General features: G+C 36.0%; 3 protein-coding genes across 3 annotated transcripts in view; 2 read left to right on the top strand and 1 right to left on the bottom strand.

Moving 5' to 3' along the window:
* Nucleotides 1–1,192: 1,192 nt before the first annotated feature.
* On the top strand, nucleotides 1,193–12,185 carry LOC107603285 (dihydrolipoyllysine-residue acetyltransferase component of pyruvate dehydrogenase complex, mitochondrial-like). Its single transcript, XM_016296046.1, has 10 exons — nucleotides 1,193–1,355; nucleotides 2,376–2,551; nucleotides 3,886–4,027; nucleotides 4,172–4,239; nucleotides 6,246–6,362; nucleotides 6,463–6,570; nucleotides 6,663–6,781; nucleotides 8,000–8,162; nucleotides 10,924–11,060; nucleotides 11,171–12,185. Exons 1-10 carry the CDS (start codon nucleotides 1,193–1,195, stop codon nucleotides 11,298–11,300), a joined length of 1,323 nt encoding a protein of 440 aa, XP_016151532.1. The 3' UTR covers nucleotides 11,301–12,185.
* A 937-nt stretch (nucleotides 12,186–13,122) lies between these two features.
* LOC107548180 (retinoblastoma-associated protein-like) overlaps nucleotides 13,123–26,627 on the top strand; it is a 28,612-nt gene continuing 15,107 nt past the window's right edge. The window contains exons 1-17 of the mRNA XM_016228761.1: nucleotides 13,123–13,232; nucleotides 14,031–14,151; nucleotides 14,239–14,348; nucleotides 14,495–14,629; nucleotides 16,751–16,789; nucleotides 16,908–16,957; nucleotides 17,140–17,250; nucleotides 17,624–17,766; nucleotides 17,954–18,031; nucleotides 18,372–18,481; nucleotides 18,567–18,644; nucleotides 19,201–19,288; nucleotides 19,393–19,509; nucleotides 20,179–20,235; nucleotides 20,310–20,341; nucleotides 20,465–20,541; nucleotides 20,676–20,902. Of these exons, the coding sequence (XP_016084247.1) occupies nucleotides 13,123–13,232; nucleotides 14,031–14,151; nucleotides 14,239–14,348; nucleotides 14,495–14,629; nucleotides 16,751–16,789; nucleotides 16,908–16,957; nucleotides 17,140–17,250; nucleotides 17,624–17,766; nucleotides 17,954–18,031; nucleotides 18,372–18,481; nucleotides 18,567–18,644; nucleotides 19,201–19,288; nucleotides 19,393–19,509; nucleotides 20,179–20,235; nucleotides 20,310–20,341; nucleotides 20,465–20,541; nucleotides 20,676–20,902 (1,683 nt within the window). The remainder of the gene's footprint in view (nucleotides 13,233–14,030; nucleotides 14,152–14,238; nucleotides 14,349–14,494; nucleotides 14,630–16,750; nucleotides 16,790–16,907; nucleotides 16,958–17,139; nucleotides 17,251–17,623; nucleotides 17,767–17,953; nucleotides 18,032–18,371; nucleotides 18,482–18,566; nucleotides 18,645–19,200; nucleotides 19,289–19,392; nucleotides 19,510–20,178; nucleotides 20,236–20,309; nucleotides 20,342–20,464; nucleotides 20,542–20,675; nucleotides 20,903–26,627) is intronic.
* Nucleotides 21,943–22,910, bottom strand: LOC107548182 (lysophosphatidic acid receptor 6-like). Its single transcript, XM_016228763.1, has one exon. It carries the CDS (start codon nucleotides 22,891–22,893, stop codon nucleotides 21,943–21,945), a length of 951 nt encoding a protein of 316 aa, XP_016084249.1. The 5' UTR covers nucleotides 22,894–22,910.

Genomic DNA, 26,627 nt, shown 5'->3' with positions numbered 1-26,627 from the left:
AATAAGGTAATGTCTTTAATCTTTTTCTTTAAATCTTAGTTAATGTTAATTTCAACATTTACTATTAAAATCAACAGTTGTGCTTGTTTAACAGTTAATGCACTCTGAATTAACATGAACTAACAGTGAACAACTATTCTCATGAACTAACATTAGGAAAGATGAATAAATGTATTGTTCATGTTAGTTAATAGGCTACGTTAACTAACACTAACTAATGGTACCTTATTGTAAAGTTTTACCTTAATATTAAATATCACTATGTTATTTTTATTCAGTTCCATGCAACATAATCAGATAAAACTTTTTTTTTAACTAATTATCCAAATAATGTATAATCCTACAAAGCTATTATTATCAGTGAGCAGAGCGTCACGAGAGAGTAGTCATTTTACCAGCGTTGCCATATTACAGCACAGTAGCGCTATTGCAGACAGAAACAAATATACTACAAAGAAATATCCTGTATTTGACCGGACTTTGCTTTTCCGTTGAGTATGAGTGGTACACGTGTGAAACGCACATTCATAGAGTGGAATATTGAGCAGAGCAGTGACGAGGAGAGTGAAACCTGCGCTCTGAACACTGCGGTGCACTGTATATATATATATATATATATATATATATATATTAGGGGTGTAACGGTACACAAATGACAGTTCGGTAAATAGGAAGGGGGCAAAAACCTTTTCACGACACTGTATATATATATTTTTTTTTTCGGCTCATTATTTTGGCCATTTTTCTCTTTAATAATAACGTCTGTTAATCTCTAATAATAATTCGGCCGTTAATACATCTGTTCAATAAAATACTCACCCATATAACTTCGTAACCTGATTCATGATTCACAAAGGATACGTGAAGAATTTCAAGTGTTAAGTACTTCGTATTTATCATAGTTAAAAGTTGCGATTAAATGTTCTCTCATTTATGAGAAAATTTAAAAGGAAGGTTTTGTTTATCACCCAAAGAATATCTGGCAACCCTGGAGCGTCACAGAGGAGGAGGACGCGAAGGAGACTGTCGTAAAGTGGGATGTTTTGGAGTGGGGAGGTCATTGGAAAGTGAGGTTGTTCGGTACGTTTTGGGGGGAACAGACCGCCACCTCTAGCACAGGTGTCAGATATTCTGATACCAGAGTGGCCTTGCTCACATCCAGCGTAGTTTTACAGGGGTCATTACGGTCAAAATGTTGCGTTTAGCGCTGCGAGTGCGTCCATCATCCAGGCTCACCCGGCCCAGTGTCCTGTCGGGCCCTGCTGCTGCTAGTCCACGATCCGGACCGCTATCATGCCATCATCTCAAGCGATACCACTCCAGCGGCCCGGCCCGGACCCGGATCTTGTGTCACGGTCGGTGTGTGTTCAACAGCATCCTCAGTAACAGATCATGGGTCTTGCGAAGCCAGACGGCTAGTTTCAGTCAAAGCATGCGAATGTACAGTCTGCCACCACATCAGAAGGTAAGCTAAGGGCTAACTAATATTATTATGTGCTTCCACCCCCGTTTGTCTTGCTTTTTTTCTCCAGTGGAACACAAAAGGAGATGCTGGAGACTGACAGCCTCAGTCGCTGTTGACTTTCATCGCATCTTTTTCTACATAATGACTGCCTCAGTCATCGTTCACTTTCATTGTGCCATCTGTCATCTCTTTTTGTGCTCTGCTGAATAAATTAAGGCACACAGATTTGGAAAACATGAGGGAGAATAAATTTTTTTCAAAATTTGGGGGTGAACTGAGTCCTGGTATAGCGCATCAGTGCGTTTCTTCTGTTGGTGTCACCTTCAAGATGTTAAAGCAGGGCTGTAGTTATTTATATATATATATATGCATGTCATGAATTATGTGAGCTGTCAGAGGTCCATGTTGATATGCCTGTATATCTCACGAGACAGCAGAACAGTCTCATATGATTTAATAATAATCTAAATATTGAGTCTTAGTAGCAGTCATAGATTTCCATGCTTAGAAAATAATTAAATTATAAGGAAAGTGCTCAATTCCATAATGATTATACATTTATTATACTCCGCTCTAAACCATTTTATCATATTTGGAAATATCTTTTTCAGGATTCTTTCATGAGTGGAAAATTCAAAAGGACAGCATTTAAATAAAAAAATATTTTGTAACATTATAAACATCTTTTCTGTCACTTTTAAGCATGTTAATGCATCCCTGCTAAATAGAAGTATTAATAAAAAAAACATACTGACCCCAAACTTTTCAATGGTAGTGTATATTTATATATAAATAAATACATTGAATATTCATACACAGTCAAATGTATATGCATAAACCAGATTTAAAGAAATTTAGTGTGTCTACATTAACAACATCATGTAAAGTAATTTCTTCCTGTGATTTTCAGGTTTTGAGGTACAGGAGGAGGGTTACCTGGCTAAGATATTGATTGCTGAGGGCACCAGGGACGTTCCTCTTGGCACTCCTCTCTGTATCATTGTGGAAAAGGAATCCGACATTAGCACGTTCGCTGATTATGTAGAGACAGGGGTGGCTACAAGCCCACCTCCCGCTCCCACACCGGTAAAGAGCTCTGACATTTCTACAAGACCTAGGCCTGTCACGATAACAACTTTTTGTTGTGCGATATATTGCCCCAGAAATAATTGCGATAAGCGATATTATTGTCATTTTAAAGACCATTTTATGCCACTGAATATATATTCAAAATGTAACACCATAATAATGCAAGAAGGCCTACACACTTCCAAATGACAACAGACTTTTAATTTTTAAGAATATTTAGATCATGGAAATTAAGTATCAAAATATTAGATACCTTAAAAAACTTGAATAAATAGTAAATAAACATTTTCTAACAAAAAGTGCAAAGTAACAAGTACAAAAAAAAAGAAAAATGCTCAAAGAACTTGTATGTAGATTTTTCCCGGACCTTCTTTTCTCTGTAAATTAAGGGTGCACACTATTGCTGGAAAACACAATCACTACTCAGCAGTCAGATGTTCGTATGCACAAAGACACAGATCCCTAAACAAGATCATATCTGCAGATGAAACTTTTTTTTGTAGAAGTATTTTTTAAATGTGAACGAGCACCTCATGTCTGCACCACGTTATGTACAAGAAGCTGAAAAAGACACGGATGCAAGTTGAATGTACAAAACATGGTGACATAAATTTTTAAGTAAATATAATGGGCGATATATTGCGTCACCAAAAATGATTGAGGTCATGTACATATATTGCGCGATAAGTCGATATATTGATTATTGCGACAGGCCTAACAAGACCTCTATTTTTTATGTAATTATTACTAAGGTTAATTATGCACACTTAATGCTATTATTGTTAAAAAATTGGGAATTTTTTAACGTCAGTAAACATTAACAGCCATCATTTATTGTTCACTTTGAGGTGCAACAGCACTTTGAATGACACGAGCAACATGTCATAATGTGACGTAATATACTTTTTATTCGGCCACCTAAAGGGTGTGATGAAAATCAAGGTCGTGTTTTTTACTGCCAATGTAATATCAACAGTTTCATGCTATGTCTAAAAGTGAAAGGTCATTTTGAAATATTTGCAGTGTTTTGAAATTCTGCGATCATGCCATGCCAGTTTTGTGGGAGTGGCTGTACAACAAATTTTTTTGTATGGCTAGATATTAAGATATTTGATTTTATTTAAAAATTATTATATAGCTATGTACTAATTGATTGGTTATAGTTAGCATGTGCACGTACTGCTAATCTACAGTTACAACAAACCACAACAAATATAACGTGTTCTAATCTGTTTTTATAACCCAGAATTTTGATATTTAACCGAACAAAAAATAAATAATTTTAGTAGGTGGTTTACATATATGACTTTAAACTGTACCTCACTGCTCAGGTGGCCACCCCACCGCCAGCACTGGCTCCAGCAGCTCCCACCCCAGCACCTGCCGCTGCTCCTAGGAAGGGTAGGGTGTTTGCCAGTCCTCTAGCCAAGAAACTGGCTGCCGAGAAGGGAATTGACATCGCCCAAGTCACAGGTAGGAGCAGATTGTGTTTAATTCTGTCAGTTACTTTCCTTTGTATGGGAGATGTCTTTCTGGCATTAGTGTTATTTTATCATTTATGGGTGATTTATATGTGACACTGACTGAAATGGGAATATACTACTGTCGTGTCCATAGGAACTGGACCAGACGGCAGACTCACCAGGAAAGATATCGACAGTTTCGTTCCACCTAAGCCCACTCCTGTAAGTCAAATTTTGATGCAACCAGATCCAACAAACGTTGTTTTTACTAGGGCTGTCAGTTTAACATGTTAATTAATTAGTTATGAAAAATAACACAATTAAAATGTTAATACAGTTTACGCACTGGCTCCACCCCTAGACCTGTACTCATCTTACATTTCATACAGTTGACTCTGATGCAGGGTCAACAACTCCATAAATGCAGTTATGCTCTGAAATTCAAGATATTGGGGCAAAAAATGCCCCTGTATGAGTCTGTGTCTCGTATTTATATTACATTATAAGCGATATCACACCACCAGTGAGAGCAATATCACACGAGTGTTGCAAATGTGATATTATACAACAGTTCAGTGAATAAGAAGTTAATATTGTGTAATATTTTAAACAGTGTGTTTTTGCTCAATTTTGGCAACGAAAATATTACCTATTAAGCCACCGCAGAACTGATGTGCGTCTGTGAGCAACACAGCAAAGTTTCTGAATGAATCCTAGTTTTGAACGAATCGATCGAACCAATGATTCAAAGACCCATTCATAGAGAGAGCCGTTTACTTTCCTGAATGAATCAGCCGTTTCAACGACATGAACTGCTGGCAGTTTTAGTTTCTTTTTTTAGAGTATCATTTCATTTATTAAAGGTGCTGTATGTAAGTTTTTGACTCTACTAAAGCATAAAAGTACCATAATATGTTTGCAGATATTTAAGAAACATGCTAAGTTAACATACTTGTTTATCTGAAAAGCAATGCTACAGTCAGTTATTCTCCTTTGAAAATGTGCGTTCCGGGCCAGAATGTCGGTCTCTGTTTTGGTTTGTGAAACCCGCCCACTGCCAGTTTTCCCAATTGTATTTCGTCACCCCGGGTTGCCAGTTGGCGGAAAACAGAGCGTATTTCATTTCATTCATCGTCAAGTGCGCTCGTTCCTGTTGGTGTCGTCAATCTGGCAACCTGTGTGTGCATCAAGTCTGAGGAGAAGGGGCCTTGTGAAAAAAACCCTCTCTGATATTTAGAATTTGGACTGCGATACCTAGTTCAACCACTCGGTGTCAATCCTACATACAACACCTTTAAATAAATAAATGGGATAGTTCACCAAACAAAATCTGTCATCATTTACTCACCTTCATGTCATTTCAAACCTGAATGACTTATTTTATTTTGTGCAACATAAAAGAATGTATTTTGAAGACTGTTGGTAACAAACCAGTTTTGTTTGACTTTCATTGCATGACCAAAAAATACTGAGATGTTTCTCAAATTATCTTCTTTTATGTTCCATAATTTATGGAAAATACATTTTGTTGAATCAAATACAATATTTTTTTCTAAAGCTACTATTTGTAATGTCTACTTGATACGATCTCATTTTACACAATAATAGCTTTAAATAATCTTTTGTGGGTATTTTCACAGCCAAATTTAGTTTCCGATTAATTAGATTAATTAATCACCGCACCATATAATTAGTTGGAATAAACATTTTAATTGACTGACAGCCCTAGTAATGCTCATCCAATAATGAAATAGAGGTGTAAGGCCTTTGAGAAAGTCTATGTACCATAATGCTGCAATCTAATACTATTAAAAAATGGTTAATTCAAATAAAGCTAATTTAAAAAAAGAAAGAAAAAAAAGAAGCTAATTTAAGGCTAATTCAAAATATTTATAAAAATGAAATAGTATATAAATAATACTAAAATAGCACTGCATCTTACCCCAGGAATGTTCTTTTATGAAATATAATGTACATTTTTTAAATTTAATTATTTATTTTATAAAATATTTGTAATAAAATTATTAGAATTCCCTCCAAATCAGTTTAGAAAATGCAAGTCTGTAGATTCCTGTAATACAGTAAAGTTATCAAAAAATACATAAACAGTGTATTGCATTTTTTATAGTAGTAAAAATGAAGTGTAAAAGTAATTATTTTTCATTCTTCTTTTCTTTTTCATCTTTTATGCTCATTCTTTTACAAAAGTTTCTGTTTGATACCGCCAGACACCAGCTGCTGCTCCTACCCCTGCTGCACCCACACCCAGCCCTCCAGCCGCCCCTGCTTTTGCTGCTGTACCTACAGGAACCTTCACTGACATCCCCATCAGCAACATCCGCAAAGTGAGTCCACTGACCACAGAAACCACTTTATATTCTCTATTCATACGTGAAGACTTTTGTTACCCATAATGCTCTGTTTCCTGCCTGCCATGCTATCTAGGTGATTGCCCAGAGGTTGATGCAGTCGAAGCAGACTATTCCTCACTATTATTTGTCTATCGATGTCAACATGGACCAGGTTCTTGAACTCAGGAAAGAACTCAATGCTGTGAGTGAACTCAGTTCACATGACCGTGACGTGATAGTGAACTCCACATTATAGTATTCCTAATTTAGACTGTACCTTTTCCTCATGATCAGGAGGTGAAAACGGATAACATCAAACTCTCGGTCAATGACTTCATCATCAAGGCCTCAGCTCTGGCCTGTTTAAAAGTGCCAGAGGCCAACTCCTCCTGGATGGACACAGTCATCAGACAGTGAGTGGATTCCCACAATGCAAATCGGGTCTTAAAGAGCAGGTCATATGGTATTTTAAGGTGTCCTAATATTGTGTTGGAGTCCCCTACAACAGGTTTAAATGCATCTACGGTCAGAAAACATTGTAATTTTCTCAGAATATACATTTAATATTAGAGTCATTTGCCAATGATTTCTAAACGGTTCGTTCCAAGCAAGTTCTGAGCAAACCCCTCCCTTCCATGAGCCTACTCTGCTCTGATTGGTCAGCTGGCCAAGCCTGTTGTGATTGGCACAGAGAGGAGTCCTTGAGCAAGTTAGCGAGCGCTACCATTGACAAAGCACCTTTACATAAAACCATAATATAGTGCTCCAATCCGTTGTTATAATAGTGACATAAAATACAAAAACATTTATGCAAGCGAATCGTGCTCACAGCTAAATTAGAGCTGTTAAAATTAAAACCAAAACTAAACATAAAACAATAATGATGGATATGTTAGCCGAGTGCTAACGTTCCTGATGAAACAATACCGTTTGTAAACCAAAATACGTCTACTGTAATGTTTGAAGAACGACAGACAAAAGACGCTCTGTCTTAACTTTTAATCAGAACAGCTGTATCACAGGCGCAGCAGCCTAACTAACTCACTTGTCTCTCCCGCATTAACCCTATAGCTGCCTGCAAAATAAACAGCAATTTCACAATGATTATAAAGTCTGTGCGCTACACTACATTCTTTATTATTAAACAAAGTAATTATTAGAACGTCAGTCTACATTATTTGACACATTCTTAGGAAATAGTGGGTTCACAGCGAATTACCAGAACTATTTCAGTAAGACAGTAATATCCTGCTTTTCCTGGAAACCTAAAGCTGCACTAGGTATACATCACATTTTAGCACAAAACATGATATTTTGAGCACTCAATTGAAAATACCGTGTACCGGTAACAGGCAAAAGATTCGAAAATATGACGACTCGTTAAGGCGATTCAGAATCGACTCTCTCTTTTGAGAGACAATATCTTTATTTATCATGCAATTTTTTGATTAACAACTTTGCAGATTGTTTTCATTTAAGGATAGCTACGTTATAAACTGCAAAAGAGATATTTTTCAAAAACCCGTATGACTTGCTCTTTAACCATTTGAGGGCAATTATCAGTAAAGTTAAAGTAACTCATGTGACATTGAAATTACAGTCAAATCAAATTTTTTTTTCTCTCCACACAGAAATCACGTGGTGGATGTTAGTGTCGCAGTCAGTACGCCTGTGGGTCTAATCACTCCCATTGTATTTAATGCTCATATTAAGGGTCTTGCGACTATCAGCAAAGACGTAGCCACATTAGCTGTTAAAGCACGAGAGGGAAAACTACAACCGCACGAATTCCAGGTGAGTATATTAGGTGCTCAATTAAGATGTAATTTTTTTTAAGAAATAATTATTTTATGATGTGTTGTTTTGTAACAACCTGTGTCTTTCTTAACATTTTAATTTTTTAATAATATAAAAAAAAAAAAAATGTTTTACTAAAAAGTTAACAAAATTAATAAATATATATTATGTATACTTATGTAATTACTTTGTGTGTGTGTATATGTATGTATATATATATATATGTATATATATATATATGTATATGTGTCTCACGAGATCTGACTGGTCTCGTGAGAACGTGATGATATCCTCGCAAGACCTTTCAGATATATTTGCATTACACTGGCTCGTTCACCAGTCGTGGTATGTAAGATATTTTATGTTCACAACAGGCAAGTGGCCACATGAATAGCGGGAAAATTACGCAGTGTAGTCTTTATCCAGTCAAAAAAAAATAGAATTCACAGTTTAACGTGGAATATCATGGAATTTGTCAAATTTTGAATGAATGAATCAAAAGTAGGTCATTACACTTAAATCAAATCACGATATGGACTAGTATCTGTAAATATTAAGCCAGTATCTGTAAATGTTAAGCCGCAAAAGTCGATTTCAATATGAATCCTGCATGTTCTGCGTGTCTCTGTTAATGAATGGTGCGGACGCGCGGTTTCATTTACTACACACACACTGAAGTGCGCCTGACACTCGCAGTGATTTCAGCGTCTTTCGTCTCACTAAATGAGGACGTAAACACATGAACAACATCTCCAGAACTGCTCTGAAGGTCACTTCATGAGCATTTTAGCATTTGATTTGAGTAAAACTAGCATCATATCACATACACAGAACAGTAAAGGTATTCACGGCAACCCGTCAAAATAAAAGTCCGGTTTGATTTAAAGACATTGTGCCATAACTATTTTTCAGTAGAATGTACATTGCCTACTACTACTACTACTACTACTACTACTAAAATGAAACAAACATTATTTTTTAAGGAATAATCACACAAAACATTTCTTCAATGTTTTAATTTTAATAGTAAATCCCCCGTTGTTTGCCAAAAAATCTTGTTTGCTTAATTTTTCAATAATTAAAAGATAAATGATAAATTAAATAAATGATTTATTGCCTTCATTTGATAACCAGAAAAAAAAAAACATTTAAAAAATCACAAGGCTACTTTAAGAAAAACTAAATAAATGAATTAAGTTGTTTTATGCATTCAAATAATTAGACATGCTAAAACACAGAATTTGGTAACAATAAAAAAGATAAATAATATGGTGAGAAAAAATAAAACATTTCATAGGGCCCTAAACATGTCATTTTTGTTAAACTTTTAAAAAATGTATGTGAAAATGTATAAGTTTCATGATTTTAATTAATTAGACATGCTTTTTAATTAATAAAATTTAATTTAACTATTAAAAAGGAGTCGAGAAAAATTTTAACGGAAAAAAACAGAATCCAGAAAAATTTAAACGGAATTTAGGAACCTATTTAGGCTCTAACTATCGCTCAGCCTTGCCGCAATTTTGTGTTTTTCAGTTGAATAAAATACTATTTTTCCTCATTGAGGAACTCTTTAAAAAAAAGTCTAAAAATCTTGTCTCGTCTCGTTCTCGTGAACCCAGTCTCGTGTCTCATCTCGTCTCGTGGGATAAGTGTCTCGTCACACCCCTATTGAATACCTGTTTTTACTGTCTGTTTTATAAATTATTTTGGTCATACTTGAGGTAACGGTGGTGAGTTTATGGTGAAATGGAAGTATTTGACCTTAAAGTGTAGTCACATTTACCATTGTTCTACACATTTTCACAGGTAAAAACCAGTCATTTGGAAAACTTGTATATATATATATATATATATATTAGTGCTGTCAAACGATTAATCGCATCCAAAAAAGATTTTGTTTACATAATATGTGTGTGTACTGTGTATATTTATTATGTATCTATAAATACACACATATACAGTATATTTTGAAAATATTTACATGTTTATATTTATATTTAAATGATTTATATTACAGATAAATATTTAATATATAAACATAACATATTTTCTTATATTTCTTAAAATATACATGTATGTGTGTGTATATTTATATAGACATAATAAATATACACAGTACACACATATATTACGTAAACAAAAACTTTTATTTTGGATGCAATTAATCGCGATTAATTGTTTGACAGCACTAATGTATGTGTGTATATGTATGTATATTTGTATGTTTTTGAAAGCGGTCACTTATGCTCAATAAGGCTGCATTCATTATATCAATACAATAAATGCATTCATATTGTGAAATATTAAAATTTTAATACATTATATGTGTTAAATGTAGGCATAGTTATATAGGTATATATGTTTTCTTTTTCTATTTAGCATCATTGTCACATGATCCTCCAGAAATCATTCTAATATGCCGATTTAATTCTCAAGAATTTTCATATTAAATTTGAAAATGGTTGTGCTGCTTAATATTTTTGTGCAAACCATGATAATTATTTCCAGGATTCTTTGATGAATATGACGTTTAAAAGAACAGCATTTATTTAAAATATAATTTTTTACTGTCACTTTTGATAAATTGAATGCACGCTTGCTGAATAAATTTGTTGATTTTTTTTTTTGAGGTCTTTCTGAACACAAACTAATGTAATAAACTGTATATGTGTATATAGCTAAAATAATATAAAATGAATTGAGTATATAAAAATGCATTGTTTTTTTTCAAAGCAAACATTCTTGGTTTTCCTAGGGTGGCACCTTCACTATTTCCAATCTGGGCATGTATGGCATCAAGCATTTTTCAGCTATCATTAACCCTCCTCAAGCCTGCATTCTGGCTGTGGGCGGCTCAGAAAAGAGACTGCTGCCTGCAGACAACGAAAAAGGGTGAGCAAAGGAAATAGAGAGATATTAATTTGCCATCAGCCCTACTTATAATCATGGCGCTTTTAAAACAGTTCCTCCAGTCAGTGCGTGTGTTTTCTGTGTGTCTCTAGGTTTGATGTGGCAAGCATGATGTCTGTGACTCTGAGCTGTGATCACCGGGTGGTGGATGGCGCTGTTGGCGCACAGTGGCTGGCCGAGTTCCGCAAGTTCCTGGAGAAACCGTTCACCATGCTCCTGTGAGCAGGACGTTTAAAGGCTCCTGGCCCCAAAAACAAAAAAAAAACAGTGGACTTTAAGATTTGGAGAGGTCTCTCTCATTAGTTATATGCTTGCCCTGGGAATTATAACAGGTGGTTCTCTCCCTCTTTTTTATTTTCCTTATCACTCACATACTCCCTTTCATATACTGTATTTTCAACATTGCTTCCTAAAACCTGAGGTAACCTCTCAACCCAAAGTCATAAGTCATTGTTAAGGTAATTTTCTGTAGTTTCAGAGGATAATGCAAGGGTTTTCATCTTCCTTCAGGATATTGTTACAAGCACCGTAAGTCTGTGTTTGCCATTAGATCAAAGAATAATGTCTGTGTCCATGGCCAAGTCTCATGGTTTGTACCTGCAAGCTTTGACTTGTTTCCATGTATCAATGACACATTCATAGGCACAATATGAGTATCCTTAATGTACAAGAAAAAGAAGAAAAGATCTGGAGATGTGTGTGCCAAATATTGTCTGACTACAATTGAAATTTATTTATGATACATTATTCAGTGCATAGGTTTATTTTCTGTATTGCTGCTTAGTAGTCATATATTTGGTCACTCCCTGAGTTAAATATGTGGCGTATTCATGATGGTTGTTCCACTGAGACTGAGTGAGGATGCTTCACAGCGTCTTGGTATGTGGGCAGAGTTTTGATATAGGCAATTTTATTTGTTACATCTCTCACTCCAGACAAAGCACGTTAGTGCCTTTGCTCCTGTTTATAGCATTTTGGTATTTCTTTTTAAATGGTGGTTCTATTTTCAAGTCATTCTTTAATGAATAACGCACAATTCATGGGGTGAACTGCTGTTATAAATAAACCTATGGAGAAACAAAAGAAAGGTTCCCAAATGGAATAAAACACTAGAATGAATATACATATTTGTATCGTGTAGGGAAAAAACGGCTTATTCAAGCTGATTCGACATGCAGTCAGTGCAATTAGGACAAACTGGGAGCTTTTCATGAGGGAAAAAATATGACCAATATTATATCAATATTTAAAATGACAAAAAAACATGAGAGGGAATAAAAAAATAAGACATTCAAATATGATATGTTGCACATTGTTATATTTCTGTAAAGTTTACTTGTGTAATCTTACTGGTCTACCATGTCATGCAAACTATAATTTACTTATTTACATTTCAGTACATTTCTATAAGGGATAATCACTTAATGTGAATAGAATATTACATAAAGAAAGTGTTATCGTCTTCTGACGTTCTTCTCCACTTTTATTTTAGATGGATAGTATTGCATAATATTAGAAATAATTTGTTGTAAAACGTGTTTTATTGTCTCATGTCATGAACATTTAAACATATTTCCTTCACATGTGAGGCGCATATTAAGTGTTCTGATAACAATATTAATCCAAATGGTTATAAATGCATAGCGATTTTCATTTTCAAAGTAGACCTACAATGCCGTCTGGCGAGTTTAGAAATGAGTAGAAAGTCTTTGAAACAGTTCACGTGTATGTTTCACTTGCATTTTAAACTATATATGTTTTTGCCATCCACTAATCTGAATACATTGTTCATACAGAAATTTTTTTTTTGCAGTTGACTACGCGCAAAAACCGGACGTGACGCTATAGTAGCGGATGTAGCGTCGATCAATTTTCCCGCGTTTTGGGTAGTTGAGGAAATAGTGGAGAGTTGCGGACACAAACAAGCGATCTCAGGCTCCGACATCCAACCACTAACCACAACAGCAACCTCAACACCAGCCCGCCGCTTGTGATCGCTCGCTGTGCTGTGAGTGAACGCGCTCTTCATCGCGACACCGTCGACATGCCGCCGAAGAAGCGCAGCAGCGGGACCCCGCAGAAGAAAGTGCTCAAGGGGAACATGAAGAGCGGATCTCCGGACAGCGGCGAGAACGCAGTGCTGAGCTCCGAACGGTGAGCTTACACCGCGCCACTGCCTCGAAAATAAACCTCAACGACACAACACACTGTAATGAATGAGTAGTACTGACAGGCTTTGGTTATTGATGATGGTAGGAGAATATGCTGTATGAATGAATAAGAGTTATAAACGGTTATAAATGACAGTTTCTAAACGTGTTCATGCTTCTATTTTTGATAGCAAATAGTTTTTAATTACTTTACGCATCCAATATTTAACTGTGCTCACTATAGTATTATTACATTAACCACCGTTAAGCTATAGGTACTACAAAAAACTATACTGTAGCTAGTAATAAATGTTTATTGGCCTATATTTGGCCACCATTTCTGTTTTCACTTTTAATAGAATAGTCAAGTAAATATTGTGTAAATTATTTCATTCAACATTTATGTGTATTGTGTACATCTATTATATACATTCCATTTTGGTGCCTGCATCAAATAAAATTTACAGAAGTGATTTCATATACTTTATTAAATGCAAGTAAAGTGTCAACTTTATATAAATAAAATGTCAAAATATGTTCCATTATCATTCAGTGTAATAGCCTATATATTTGTGTAAAAATGAAACAACTTATTCTGACCATATCTTATTAAAATATATAGAGCCTAAATAGTAAAAAGGATCTTATATACTGCTCCCGTAGTTCCCAAACAGCTGAGAAATGTTTATGTGTATAAGTAATGTTGCATGACCAGCAGCGCCAGTATGGTGACCACCCCACAATAGTGTCAGTCACCTCACAATGCGTTTACTCATGTCTGTCAACTGTGTTGTTTTACCAGACACAAGGACAAGGAGCCCGAGTTCGTGTCTCTCAGTGAGGAGCTTCAGGCCACCAATCCCATCTGTGATCATGCGTGGAGAATTTGGGAGAGGGAGATCAGGTCGATGGACAAGGCAAATGTGCGCCTTCCTCTTATGTCTGCACTACCAATCTAATGCGTTCATTTATGAATATGTGATAACACAAACGTGTGTCCTCCATGCTAGATGCCATATTCAAACAGACAGCAGTGGGGAGCTTGTCTGTTCATTGCAGGCATGGAGCTTGATGGCCTCAGCCTCACCTTCACACAGTTCCTGAAATTAGTTGGACTAAGGTATGTGTGGCAAAAGAATAGATATCATAGAGAAATCCTGGTTTTCTCGCTTGGGGTGAGCAGTTTGAGCTGTCTGAGTGTGGTTATGTCTTTAAGGTGTTAATAATGCATATACTACACTTAATTAAGTTGCTCTTCCTCTGCAGTGTGAAGCAGTTCATCAGTCTTGTGAGGAAGATGGATGTAAACGTGGACACAATAAGCCCTAAAGTGAACACCGCTTTGAAACGACTGGAGAACAAATACGATGTGACACTGGCTCTCTACCAAAGATTTGTGAAGTAAGTGTTGTTGTACAGTTTTGCTTTAAATTTGTAATAGAGTTGTTTTGTAATGAAAATAGGATTAATTTAGCAATGTTTTGGCATTTTGTTGATTTAATCAGCGTTCAAGATCTACTGACAACTGTCAATAAATTAAATAAATAAATAAACAGTAATATTTAGAACATTTTTTAGGTGTTAAAATAACTGTTTTCAGTTTTAATATACTTTAAAATGTAATATTTTTTGTAATAATTAATATTTAATATTCTTTGGCAAAGCTGAATTATCAGTGTCACATGATCATTCAGAAATCGTTCTAATATGCTGATTTGGTGCTCAAGAAACATTTCTTATTATCAGTTGTGCTGCTTAATATTTTTGAAACCATGATACATTTTTCTCAGGATTCTTTGAGAAATACGTGCAAAAGAACAGAACCTTTGATCAATTTCATGTTAATCTTTGCTGAAAAAAAGTATTCATTTTCTTTCAAAAAAACCTACTCGCCCCAAATCTTTGAATGATAATGTATATTGAGTAAAATAATTCTTTATTTCATTTCAGATATTTTTTTGACTGTCTTTGAATTGTGGATTTAATTGACTATAGTGAGGACATGTTGACTATAGCAAGTTTTGTATGTGTTCAAACAGGCCCAAAAAAAGGCCCATTAACACCACAAATGAGAAGTATAACAATAATTATGTTTGCGTCCATGATAATGATAATGTTCTGTTTATTATAAGCATGCATTGCAATGTCGAGACATGAAACACTTTGCGGTTTTGACATATTAGGCATATAAATAAAAGTGCATGTGTTTAAAATATAATTTGCAAATAGCTCAAAATGATTAGGTTACCTACCAACTAGAATTAGACCTCGAATTTCTGTCACTATTCTATTTCTTTATGCTTTATAAAAACACTTGGTCCCCCCCAGTGTTCAAGACATGGTTACAGCCTAGGTTTACAGGCTCATTACAGTAAAGGACTAAACGGTTACTAATCGGGTGATGTTTAGGCATGTCTCAGGGTGTGCTTGCCCTTCCCTCAGCAAGTCACTTGATTTAGATGATGCTTGCATTGCATCTCATTTAAAGAATGCGTGACTCATCTCACTCACTCCTTGGGTGATGAAACCTGTTGTGTATTACGGTGTTAAAACAGTTTTCTATTTTGCCTACAATAATTGCTTAAGCTTCTGTATTGCATGATCTGCGTTATAACTTGATGATTAATTTTTTGTCTATTTGAATGGTTAAAACCTTGAAATGTTTCTACATGTCATTTGTAAACCTGAAGGTGGCAGCAGCTGTCTCAGTAAAAGATAGATCCGCTTTGTGGGTTATTTGCATTTGATTAAGAGCCAGTTGGCCCCAGTCCAGTCTGTTCTTCTGCAGTTACTGAAAAACAGCGTGAACAGAAAGTCTAGTTATGTGGTCTGATTGAAGTCTATGGTCAAGCTGCAGAGTAGTGCTTTGCTTTTGTGTTTGGAGTGCATTGTGCCAGCAGGCTCTGTGGTTATTTGTGGCAGCCTCCTCACTGCATCAAAAATAAAGTTTTCACGCGTATGTGTCTAGATGTCAGCTACTTGAGAACAAACTGTAATATACACCGAAAGTCACGCTTTGTTGTTTTTTTTGGTTGTGTGGTTATAATGTACAGTATGTGCTAATGATGCACTAAAATTTTAATTGATAATCTAGGTATATTGAGTTTTTGTTATAAATGAGCAGTTGTTGAATAAATGTTTTTATTTATGTATTATTATTGTTGTTAATTTAAGTGCATTTATTTATTCAGCCTTCAGTTTAATTTCTTCCATGTCAAAGATTATCTTATTGAATATTAAACATTTTTGGCTATGATTTTTAGTCTGCTTACTCTATGCTTTTATTATAAATAATAACTGATAAATATTTTAGTTAGTAATATTTTTTAATTTGTATTTTTTTAGCTATTAAGTATTATTATTTATAGCCATTATTATTAATAATAATAATAGCTATTATTAATGCTGTTGTTGTTAATAATAATAATAATAATTGTAATTAGTTTTCAATTTTTTGCCATTTTGGTGCACCTCTAGTGCTTGCAGTCTCTAACTTAAAGTCCATCTTTAATTTCCCTCCAGGACTTGTGAAAAAATGTCTGCAGAGCCTGACAAAGCAAAGTGAGTAGAAATCCTGTTTCATTCTGTTGTTTGCCCACCTGTAGTTACCTAAAGAAGATTCTAGAGTTGTTCCATTAAACACCAGCGATCTTACTGTCCTATGTATGTTTCCTTCAAGGAGAACAGAGCTTTGGGAAAGCAGTTGGACCATGTTCCTCTTGGCCAAGGGTGAGTCATTAAGGAAAAATGGAAATGTTTGTCACATTCCATTGCTTGTCCATGTAAATAATAAGCCTTGTTTAGAGTTTCTGCTGTTGTAAGTGGAGTTTTCTGGGTTATATGTGTCATGGATAGAGTATCCTCATGGCCACATTGTCACTTCTTGTTTTTGTGTCATCTATCCTGTACAGGAACATTTCTGCAGATGGAGGATGACCTTGTGATAGCCTTCCAGTTGCTGCTGTGTGTTCTGGAGTTCTTCGCCAAGCGTTTCACTCCGTCTCTGCTTCAGTCACCCTACAGTGAGTGCTCCTCACATCCCTCTGTTCGGAGACATGTTTTAAATGCCATTGAGTAAATAAGTGAAAATAATTTATTTAGTGAGAATTATTTGGGCAAATACAAAAAATTATTGTTATCAGTGTTTTCCTGCTGGTATTTGCAGCATTTAGTACAGTAACAGTCTTTTCAGTGTCATTTTGTGGAGTGAAATTTGTTACTTACATTTGTGAGGACACCTTAAAAACAGCCTTATTTTACTTGGAATGACAAGTGGTTAAGTGCATTGCTTAAGGGCATAGTGATAGTATCTCAAGGATCAGCCTTTTCTGGCTTGTAACTACCCTGTTATCTCCGTTAACCGAAATTGTTATTATTCTTGTATTTTCATTTCAGAGTCAGCAGTTAGTTCATCCACCTTGAGTCCTCCAACTAGGACATCCCGACGTAATCAGGGCAAAGCCAAAACCCGTCCTCCAGAGATGGACGTGCAGTTGCTGGAAACATTGTGCAAGGAGAGCGACTGCAGTGTGGATGAGGTTGGCACTCATTCAGATACAATCCCATGAGCCGTTGCAAGCTTTCAAACACAGCTTGTGTCCATAAAATAAATCTTATTTGGATAATCACGTCTGCATTTACATAACTATGTGTGAGAAGAAGCTCATCACATGCATGGAGCTTTTTCTGTTTTCTAACCAGAGGTCGTGTTATTTTCTTTTTCAGGTGAAAAACGTGTACCAGACGACTTTTTGTGCGTTCCTGGACTCTGTGGGTCTGTCAGGACTCCAAGGACTTCCTCCTGTGAGTAATATGCAAAAAACAATACAAAAATAAAGTTGCTTCTGCTTTTGAGAGCTATAGGGTTTTTAGATAACTAATCAAATCCCCATGGGGTGATTCCCACCTTGGACTATGAATTTGAACTTGCCTGTATTGTATTTTATAACTTGTTACATGTTGGACTATGTACACAGTTTTATGGACTCTCTGTTTGCATGGTGATAATTAGGAATGTTATTGCAGGTTCAGCTCTGATTATTAACAAAAAAGTAACAGCTATGAGAAAGACATAAAGTACAATTTCCTTCCAATGTCTGAATTAAAGTAATGCATGTGACCATCTGTTCTGCTTTTATTGTAGCTGGAAACACTTTCCAAGCAATATGAAGAGCTGTACCACAAAAACAAGGACTTTGATGCCAGGTTGTTCTTGGTTGATGATGAGATGCTTTCCCCCAACAAAACAGAAGTGTAAGTGTGATCAAATTAAAATCATGTTGTCATACATTTTTGCAGATACATATGTTTTTGGAATAAATGTTGATATTCCTCATAGGTCAAAGGTGGAAATGACTCCAAGAAAGAATCTGTCTGGAGATGATGTTGCAATTCCAGTTCCACAGACCCCTATCAGGTGCGACTTTGCTCCTTTAGTAGCCAGAACATGAAAGAATGAGCCAATTCTCCTATCAACATTAATAAAAAAAAGCACCAAATCAGCATATCAGAATGATTTCCTAAATCTTTGAAACTTTTTTTTTGAAGAAGAAAAGCAGCTTGGGAATTTGCTCACTTGTCAGGGTCACTTGTGTGAATGGCATTATGTGCACCTAGCGGTTTTGTAATGCTTAAAGCTTATGCCACATGATGGGATTCCCTCTGAGATCTGGTTTTGGTGTTTTCACGTGGCCCCCAAAGCTCTGACTTATCCTGGGTTTTGCTTATTAATGGGAACAAACTGTACTCTAATGGATATTCGACTGGAGAGCTTTTATAAATGCATATCATTAATTGATTTCTTGAAGGATGTATATGAGCAAAAGTACCTCTTCTAACTGAGTTTGTTGAAGTTCACTTTCCAATAGCAAAGGTCTCCTTGAAAACATTTTACCATAATGGAAACTTTTCCAACCTTAAGTCCTGCAAGCACTTTTCTTTTTTCTCTCATGTTCCATGCTTTGTTTTTCCAGGGCTGCAATGAACTCTATACAGCAGCTCAGGGTTGATCTCACCTCAGTCAGTGACCAGCCCTCTAGCAATCTTGTAGTCTATTACAAGGTATTTCCTTTAAAAAATATTATGTTTGCTAAACAGAAAAGCCAGATCTATATTATACAGAAACAAAGTAATATATAATAATATATTTGGAATGTGTTTCTCAGAACTGCACTGTTGACCCATCCGAAGAGATCAGAAAGAGGGTTGAAGAGCTGGGTCAGGTCTTCATCAAGAGGTTTGCTCAGGCTGTGGGCCAACACTGTGAGGGGCTGGGCAGAAAGGTACTGCTAAACATTTTTCTTTTTACATTTATCACCATCATACTGGTACGGTTGTAGATAAGTCTATCTAATTTGAATCAGACAATATCAGGCCTTTTTGTTTATGCTGTCATAATAGTGGTAATTATTTCAATGTTTGTGAATCCATAAATGACACCCTAGATAACAGTAACTGGTTAGAAGGATTTTTAATACTACTGTTTAGCAAGGAGGCATTAAATTGTTCAAAAGTGACAGTAACATTAACAAAAGATTTCAAATAAATGCTGTTTTTAAAAAAAAAAATTAACTTCATTCATCAAAGAATCCTGAAAAGAAATGTATCTATGGTTTTCAGAAAAATATTAAGCAGCACAACCGTTTGATAATACATTGATAATAATGTGAAATGTTTCTTGAGCGCCAAGACTGCTGAAAATTCTGTCATTTTAATTTATTTTAAAATATATTAAAATGGAAAACAGTCATTTTAAATTGTAATAATATTAAACAGTATTATTGCATTTTTTTTATGATCAAAGAAATGCAGCCTTGGTGAGACGTTTTTTTCTAAAACCTTATCTTGTTAATATTTTATCAAACAAAAAAAAAAATAACCCCAAACTTTTGAATGGTAATAATGTAGCTTTTGTACAACAATGGGACAAACTTTATTGTGTGTATTTTCAGCGGTTTAATCTTGGTGCCCAGCTCTACTACAAAGTCATGGAGTCCATGCTTAAATCGGTAAGCCTTAATAAAACTTTCAATCATATTATTAGTCTTTTTTTTTCTGGTTGTCACATTTGTGCTGTTTTTAGGAGGAGAAGAGATTATCTGTACAAAACTTCAGGTAAGAACAATATGAACATCATCTCAGATCATTAACATTTATCAGATCATTACGGCCATAAATAATCTGTGGTTTTGTTAGGAATTATACACTGACAATTAATCATGTTACTTCCTTTTTCAGTAAACTTCTCAACAATGCAGCATTCCATACCTCATTGCTTGCATGTGCCCTGGAAGTTGTAATGGCAACCTATGTTGGTAAGTGCTTGCCATTTACACTTTTACAACAACTCAGTGTTATCCCAAGCCTTTTTTTAGCTTCAGTTTATAGATTGCATTTAAAATAGAACAATCTTGTATATATTAGCCGCACATGTTGCTTCCTTTTCCAGGGAACTCCTTAAAGAGTGGAGGTTTTGGCCGCAGCTTAGGGGCCAGCGATTCTGTGGAAACTGATCTGTGCTTCCCCTGGATCTTGGACGTCTTCCAGCTGCCTGCTTTCGACTTCTACAAGGTGATAGAGAGCTTCATTAAAGCTGAGCCCACCCTGAAACACGACATGATGAAGCACCTGGAGCAGTGCGAACACGTTATCATGGAGAGTCTCGCTTGGAAAGCGGTGAGTAACTGTCCACTGCCATTGTTTCCTTCAATTCAGTCACTAAAGCATCTGTTTAGCAAGCCTTCAGTTTAGTTTAGCTACTCTCCAACATGGCAGAGTGATGCTTTCAGTGTGACATATATGAAAAACAACCCTTTTTTTTTTTGTAAGCCTTTCTCTGCAAGCTTGTGAAAAAACGAGACACTCAGACTTTGCTCCTCCCGTGACATAGAAAGGGGATCTTATAATATTACCGCCCCTTAATCTGCAAGTTTCCACCCACGGCAAGCCATTGTTTTCGCAAGCGACAACAGTGTACCAGTTCTAACGCCATGGCGAAAGTTTGAGCAAAGCATGCTAACTGTTCTGTCTTTGGCTGCACAGACGAGCACAGAACACTATTTAGAGTCCCAGCCTCAGAGGAGACAAGAGAGCCAGTGGATTTATTGATTTATTTACTGTATATTATTATTATTATTATATTACACACAGATCTTATATAAACGTACGATTTCTTTCACAGCTGTTTAACTTCACAAACATAACTGACTGTGTTTTTGTAACTCGTATGTTTTTAACAAATTTGTGTGTATTTGACAGTTTAAGCGCAATAAGACATGAAAGAGAACTTGGTTTAGTACTCCCATGCTGTGTGACAGCCACTTTCTGTGCACGTGCTTCAGATATGTGCGCTCAGAAAACTGTAAATCAAAAGTTTAAACTGATATGGTTTAAAACGCATGATTTCAACGTGATAGACATGATAATTAAAACCAAACAGATGTTTTGTAGCAGAGTATCTGAGGTACAAGCTATAAAGGCACAGCCCTATTCTGGAAAAAGGGGGTTGGGAACAGCAGCTCATTTGCATTTAAAGAGACATGCATGTGTCTGCTTCCACTCAAATTAGGCATTTTCAAAATTATATAATAAATGATCTGTGGGGGATTTTGAGCTGAAACTTCACAGACACATTCTGGGGACACCTGATACTTATTGCATCTTGTAAAAAGGGGCATAGCAGGTCACTTTTCATGCTCCATTCCTGAGCAAACACCTCATTGACTAGCACTTCCTCTGCTGCCGGTCGGCTCTTTGTGTACCAAACTACTAGAAAAGTAGTAAATAAGGGGGTTCAGGCAGCAGTTAGTGCTGACCAGTGAGAGCACTACGGGATGAAGCACTTTTGTGAAGTGAGCCAGGCCGCAGCTGTGCACAAGACCCACTTGTGTAAGAGTGTAACCTAGCAGATTGAGGTGATAAGGGGTAAAGCAGAGAAAAAAGTCCACCAGGACCCAGTAGATGACAGTGAGTGTGCGTCGGTGCCGGATCTTCCTGCGGTGCGGCAGCCTGCGGTGCACACTGAGTATGCTGCAGTAGCTGAACAGCAGGAGCAACAGGTAGGCGATTTGCACCAAGCCGAGAGCAGCTAGGATTATAGTACGGTGGCGTTTGGAAGATGGATCCAAGAGGCATGACTTGTGCCATCGGAATGCCGCCGAATACAGAAAGGGCAGAGTTAGGCTAAGTGCCAGAACCAAGCACCAGATCCCAACGCTGAGCATGCGGGCGGTGCAAACCTTCCTCAGATGCTGATGTAGAGGGTGAACCACGGCAAAGTAGCGGTCTACTCCAGTACAAACCAGGAAGAAGATTCCTCCGTATAGGCTGATATACTTCAACGTTAAGGTCAGCTGACAGAAAGCATCTCCTGGAGACCAGTCGTCGGTGAGGTTGAAGGTAGTGGCAGCTTTGTTGTGGTAATAATAGATGCGCAGGGGGAGGGAGATCACAAAGAAGATATCCGCAGCGGCCAGGTTGGCCATGTAGACGGCCGTGCTGGTGAACGTCCGAGGCATGTGGCAAAAATGCCGCAGTGCTGTGGCATTGCTGAGTACGCCGAATATGAAGATCACGCTGTAGGAGATCTTGTAGTAGATGAAGCGGTAGCTGGTGTCCACCGTGCAGTTGGCTTGAATAGATATGTACGTTGTGTTATGGAGATCCATGATCACTTTCAGCTTGGCCGGCCTTGGTTTGCATCAGTCAAAACCTGCTTCTTGCAGTCCAGAGCCATATGAGGAACCTGTCTTTGGCAAGAGGGGAAATGTATGGTTATACCAATACTAACATTTTGAACTGTAATATAATAAGAGGTTTCGGGCACCATGGAGTTAGACTTCTATTCATTTGGTTACAATCCAGAAGGCACCTCTTCATATAGCCACCTCAAAACGTAGAAGGAAATTTACAAAGTTACAACTTCCTCTTCATGTAAAGCGAACCACCTGCTCTCACCTGGTCATAATCAGCTAGGGCGGCTGTGTCTATATGACCTGGGTTTATGAAAAGGAAATGTAAAGTGATTGAATTATGACAGAGGAGGACTTCATTTAGAAAGCAGCCATTGCTTGTTATTTGCGCACATAGTAAATGTGCACATTTAAATTGGTCTTATGCATGTTAAATTGATTGAATAGAAAGAATAAATTTTGTCTGCTATATTAATACTTTCAGAAATGTTTGGTTTAACCTTAGTATAAAAACATGGAAAAACATATTCAGTGTTGATAATTTTTTCATTTATCTCTAACTTTGTTCAAAATCTGAGTAGATTTTATAATTTGAGTCTGTTTAAATATGCTACTTATGTTATATGCTATGTATTAATAGAAATGCGCATAATATGGCAGTTTCGGTTAGAAAATGTATTTTATTATTACACTGAGTGTATATAGGATAAATAAACTTTAACAAACTCCTAGAGCAGCCTTGTCTTGATGGGAAAATTGTAGATAGCACTTCTAAATTGTAGATAGCATAGATTAAGTAAAAATAAACTCACCATTTTGCTTTATCTCATCCATCTTTGGCTAAATCTTCACTCCGATCTCTCTTGGTTAGTTGAACATGCTCTGTTCACTCTCAAGCTTGAGTGAAGGTGCCTTTAACAGATATTAAGTCTTTATATATATATATATATATATATATATATATATATATCTCTCAGTATATAGTCACACTAAATCAATAAATGTGTGTGTGTATGCATGTGCCATATAACTGTTCAAATCTGGATGGGGGAGTGGATTTATTATTAATATAGTAGGTTCAGGTCTGGATACAGATGCAATCTACTTAAAATAGAAAGTGCAAAAAAAAAAAACAGCATATACAGCTGGAACCTTTTGTTAATATATATATATATCTCAGTATATAGTCACACTAAATCAATAAATGTGTGTGTGTATGCATGTGCCATATAACTGTTCAAATCTGGATGGGGGAGTGGATTTATTATTAATATAGTAGGTTCAGGTCTGGATACAGATGCAATCTACTTAAAATAGAAAGTGCAAAAAAAAAAAACAGCATATACAGCTGGAACCTTTTGTTAATCATACAGTTTCAATTTTTAAAACGTATTTGTTTTCTTAACATGTACAAGTCAAACAGAATATAAGACTTTATTTACTGCGAATTTAAATTAATTAAAATGTTGCTTCTATTACTTAATTTTTGTTTTTGGAACAAATCAGAATCAGAATGAGCTTTATTGCCAGGTATGTTTACACGTTAAATGAGTCCTGGTAGGAATGCACATGTCTTCACAGAAAAACCGAATTATATAAAAATTGGTGATTTACAAAACACATAAAAGGACTTAAAAAAAAAAAGGTTAGTTGACAGAAAAATGCCACTGTATTTTATCTTTTACTTTGATCTTGTATAACCATTTTTGGTTTTCTGTGATATCTTGTACATTGCTGTTGCAAATTCTGCTGATTTCTCACAAAGATAATGTTATCTAACTGGCTGACGTAGATGAGGTTTTGCCAAAATATCAAAAATTAATTTTGGGCATCACTGAAAAGCATTTGTAAAAATGTGTTGAACTACAAAACTGATTTAGTAATGTTTGCGTCGTATGTCATCATTTTACAGCAAAATGAATTTATGAAGTGACAATATAGCTATTTATTTTCCAGCTTGTTGAAAATTTTCATTTTGTTTACTGTATTTTGACCCCTTTAGTAACTTGCTTTCACTTGTCTGTCTCGGTCCAAGGATGTGTTGTGCTGTGTAGCTGGATTTTTCCAGGACAGTGTATGTTTTGGCCTATTTAAATGTTAAGCACTACACAGGAAAAATTTGTTTAGTTGGTCTATGCATGTCCAAAAACTGATTCATCTGATCCAGTGAATGATTTCCTCAGTTTCCTCAGAATCAAATCTTTACGGATCATTACAAACATTCACAGGCAGTATCAGATTAAATGGCTGTTTTATCTTTTTATGTTTACTAGGGATGCTCCAATCCGCCTTTTTCGCCTCCGATACCGATTCCGATACCTAGGGTTCGGTATTGGCCGATACAGATACCGATCCGATACCAGTGAAATTTTTTCCCCCCATTTAAATAAATGTAGAATTTTATATATCTCTGTGTGTGGAACTGATCATCATTCTTTCACAATCTACTAGATACAGACTACTTCATTATAAAGAAAAATAAAATAAACAATAAATATGAAACAATATAGACCTATGTATATTTATAATCTATGACAAAAATGTATCATAAACTAGGTTAGTGGATAATTCGGCATCAGGTGCATTCAAGTCAGTTTAGTCGGCACAAGATGGCGGTGTACCTTTTAATAAATTACAAGAAAATACAACAAGGGTCTGTTAACTCTGCTTATAGAAAATGAAGAACAAAGAATTCGCATCCGGTGTGTTTTGCGTTTTTAATATTTTTAAAAAGTAATTTATGAAGCCACTTTAATCTGTATCGTATAAAAACGTATTAATTGTTATATTACAATCCTGCCACATTCAAAAAGCTTATTTTTTTGTAAATAAAAATCCTGACTATGTCACTGCTTAATACCTATAAGTATTGTGATTTATGTTTTACTTTGGCAATCTCTCTGTCTCCCTCTGTCAGACATGCAGTTCTACAGTACTTGTCACTGACAACCCACTAAACTATCATTTAAAAAAAATTTTACCGTCAACTACAGACGTTGCATCCATCGATTCCGCCATGTTTCTCATTAACACGCCCCCAACTCGGAAACTCGGGGCTTAAAGAAAATTTCGAGTTTCCCACTCGTAATAACGACTTTTTGTTGGCATTCATGTGCGTTCAACTCTATCTATCCGACATGACTTGAATGCACCATATGAGCACGTAGCGCTTACAATGTGCGCATCCGGTGTGCAGAATGATGCTCTTGAAGCAACATGTAGTCACAGCCTGACACTGTGTTTCTTCAAGCGCATCATTCTGAACACCGGATGCGCACTTTGTAAGCTCTTCGTGTTAAAAACTGCAAAGTACAAAGGGAAGAGAAATTGATGCGTAATGTATTATATCTGTGCAACAGTTATTGAGCCTTTCTTTTAAGTTTTAAATTTCAGTTACTGTGCACGTTAAAAACTATTTATAGTCTTTTCTACGCCCGTGTTTTGTTCTCACAGACACCCAGTAGCAAGTAACAAAACAACATTAAACTCCGGCAAGAAGATAAAGTCCTTTTTGCAAAATCATAGACATGGATTTACAAATCAAGTATAATGGGAACACAGAATGATCTTGGAGAGAGCTTTACCGAGCTGACTGCTGTAACTGAACGCGACCAGGGTTTAAAGGCTGAACGAATGACTGACAGCCACAGCGGAGAAAAGAGTTTGTGTGAACTTTAATGTAAGGACTTAAATATTCATATGTAGCTCAC

Source organism: Sinocyclocheilus grahami, unplaced genomic scaffold (assembly GCF_001515645.1).
Source record: "Sinocyclocheilus grahami isolate Dianchi unplaced genomic scaffold, SAMN03320097.WGS_v1.1 scaffold344.1, whole genome shotgun sequence".
In the NCBI taxonomy this organism is placed as follows: domain Eukaryota; kingdom Metazoa; phylum Chordata; class Actinopteri; order Cypriniformes; family Cyprinidae; genus Sinocyclocheilus; species Sinocyclocheilus grahami.
Note: the sequence above shows the minus strand (reverse complement) of the source record. Positions and strands in the feature narration are given on the sequence as shown.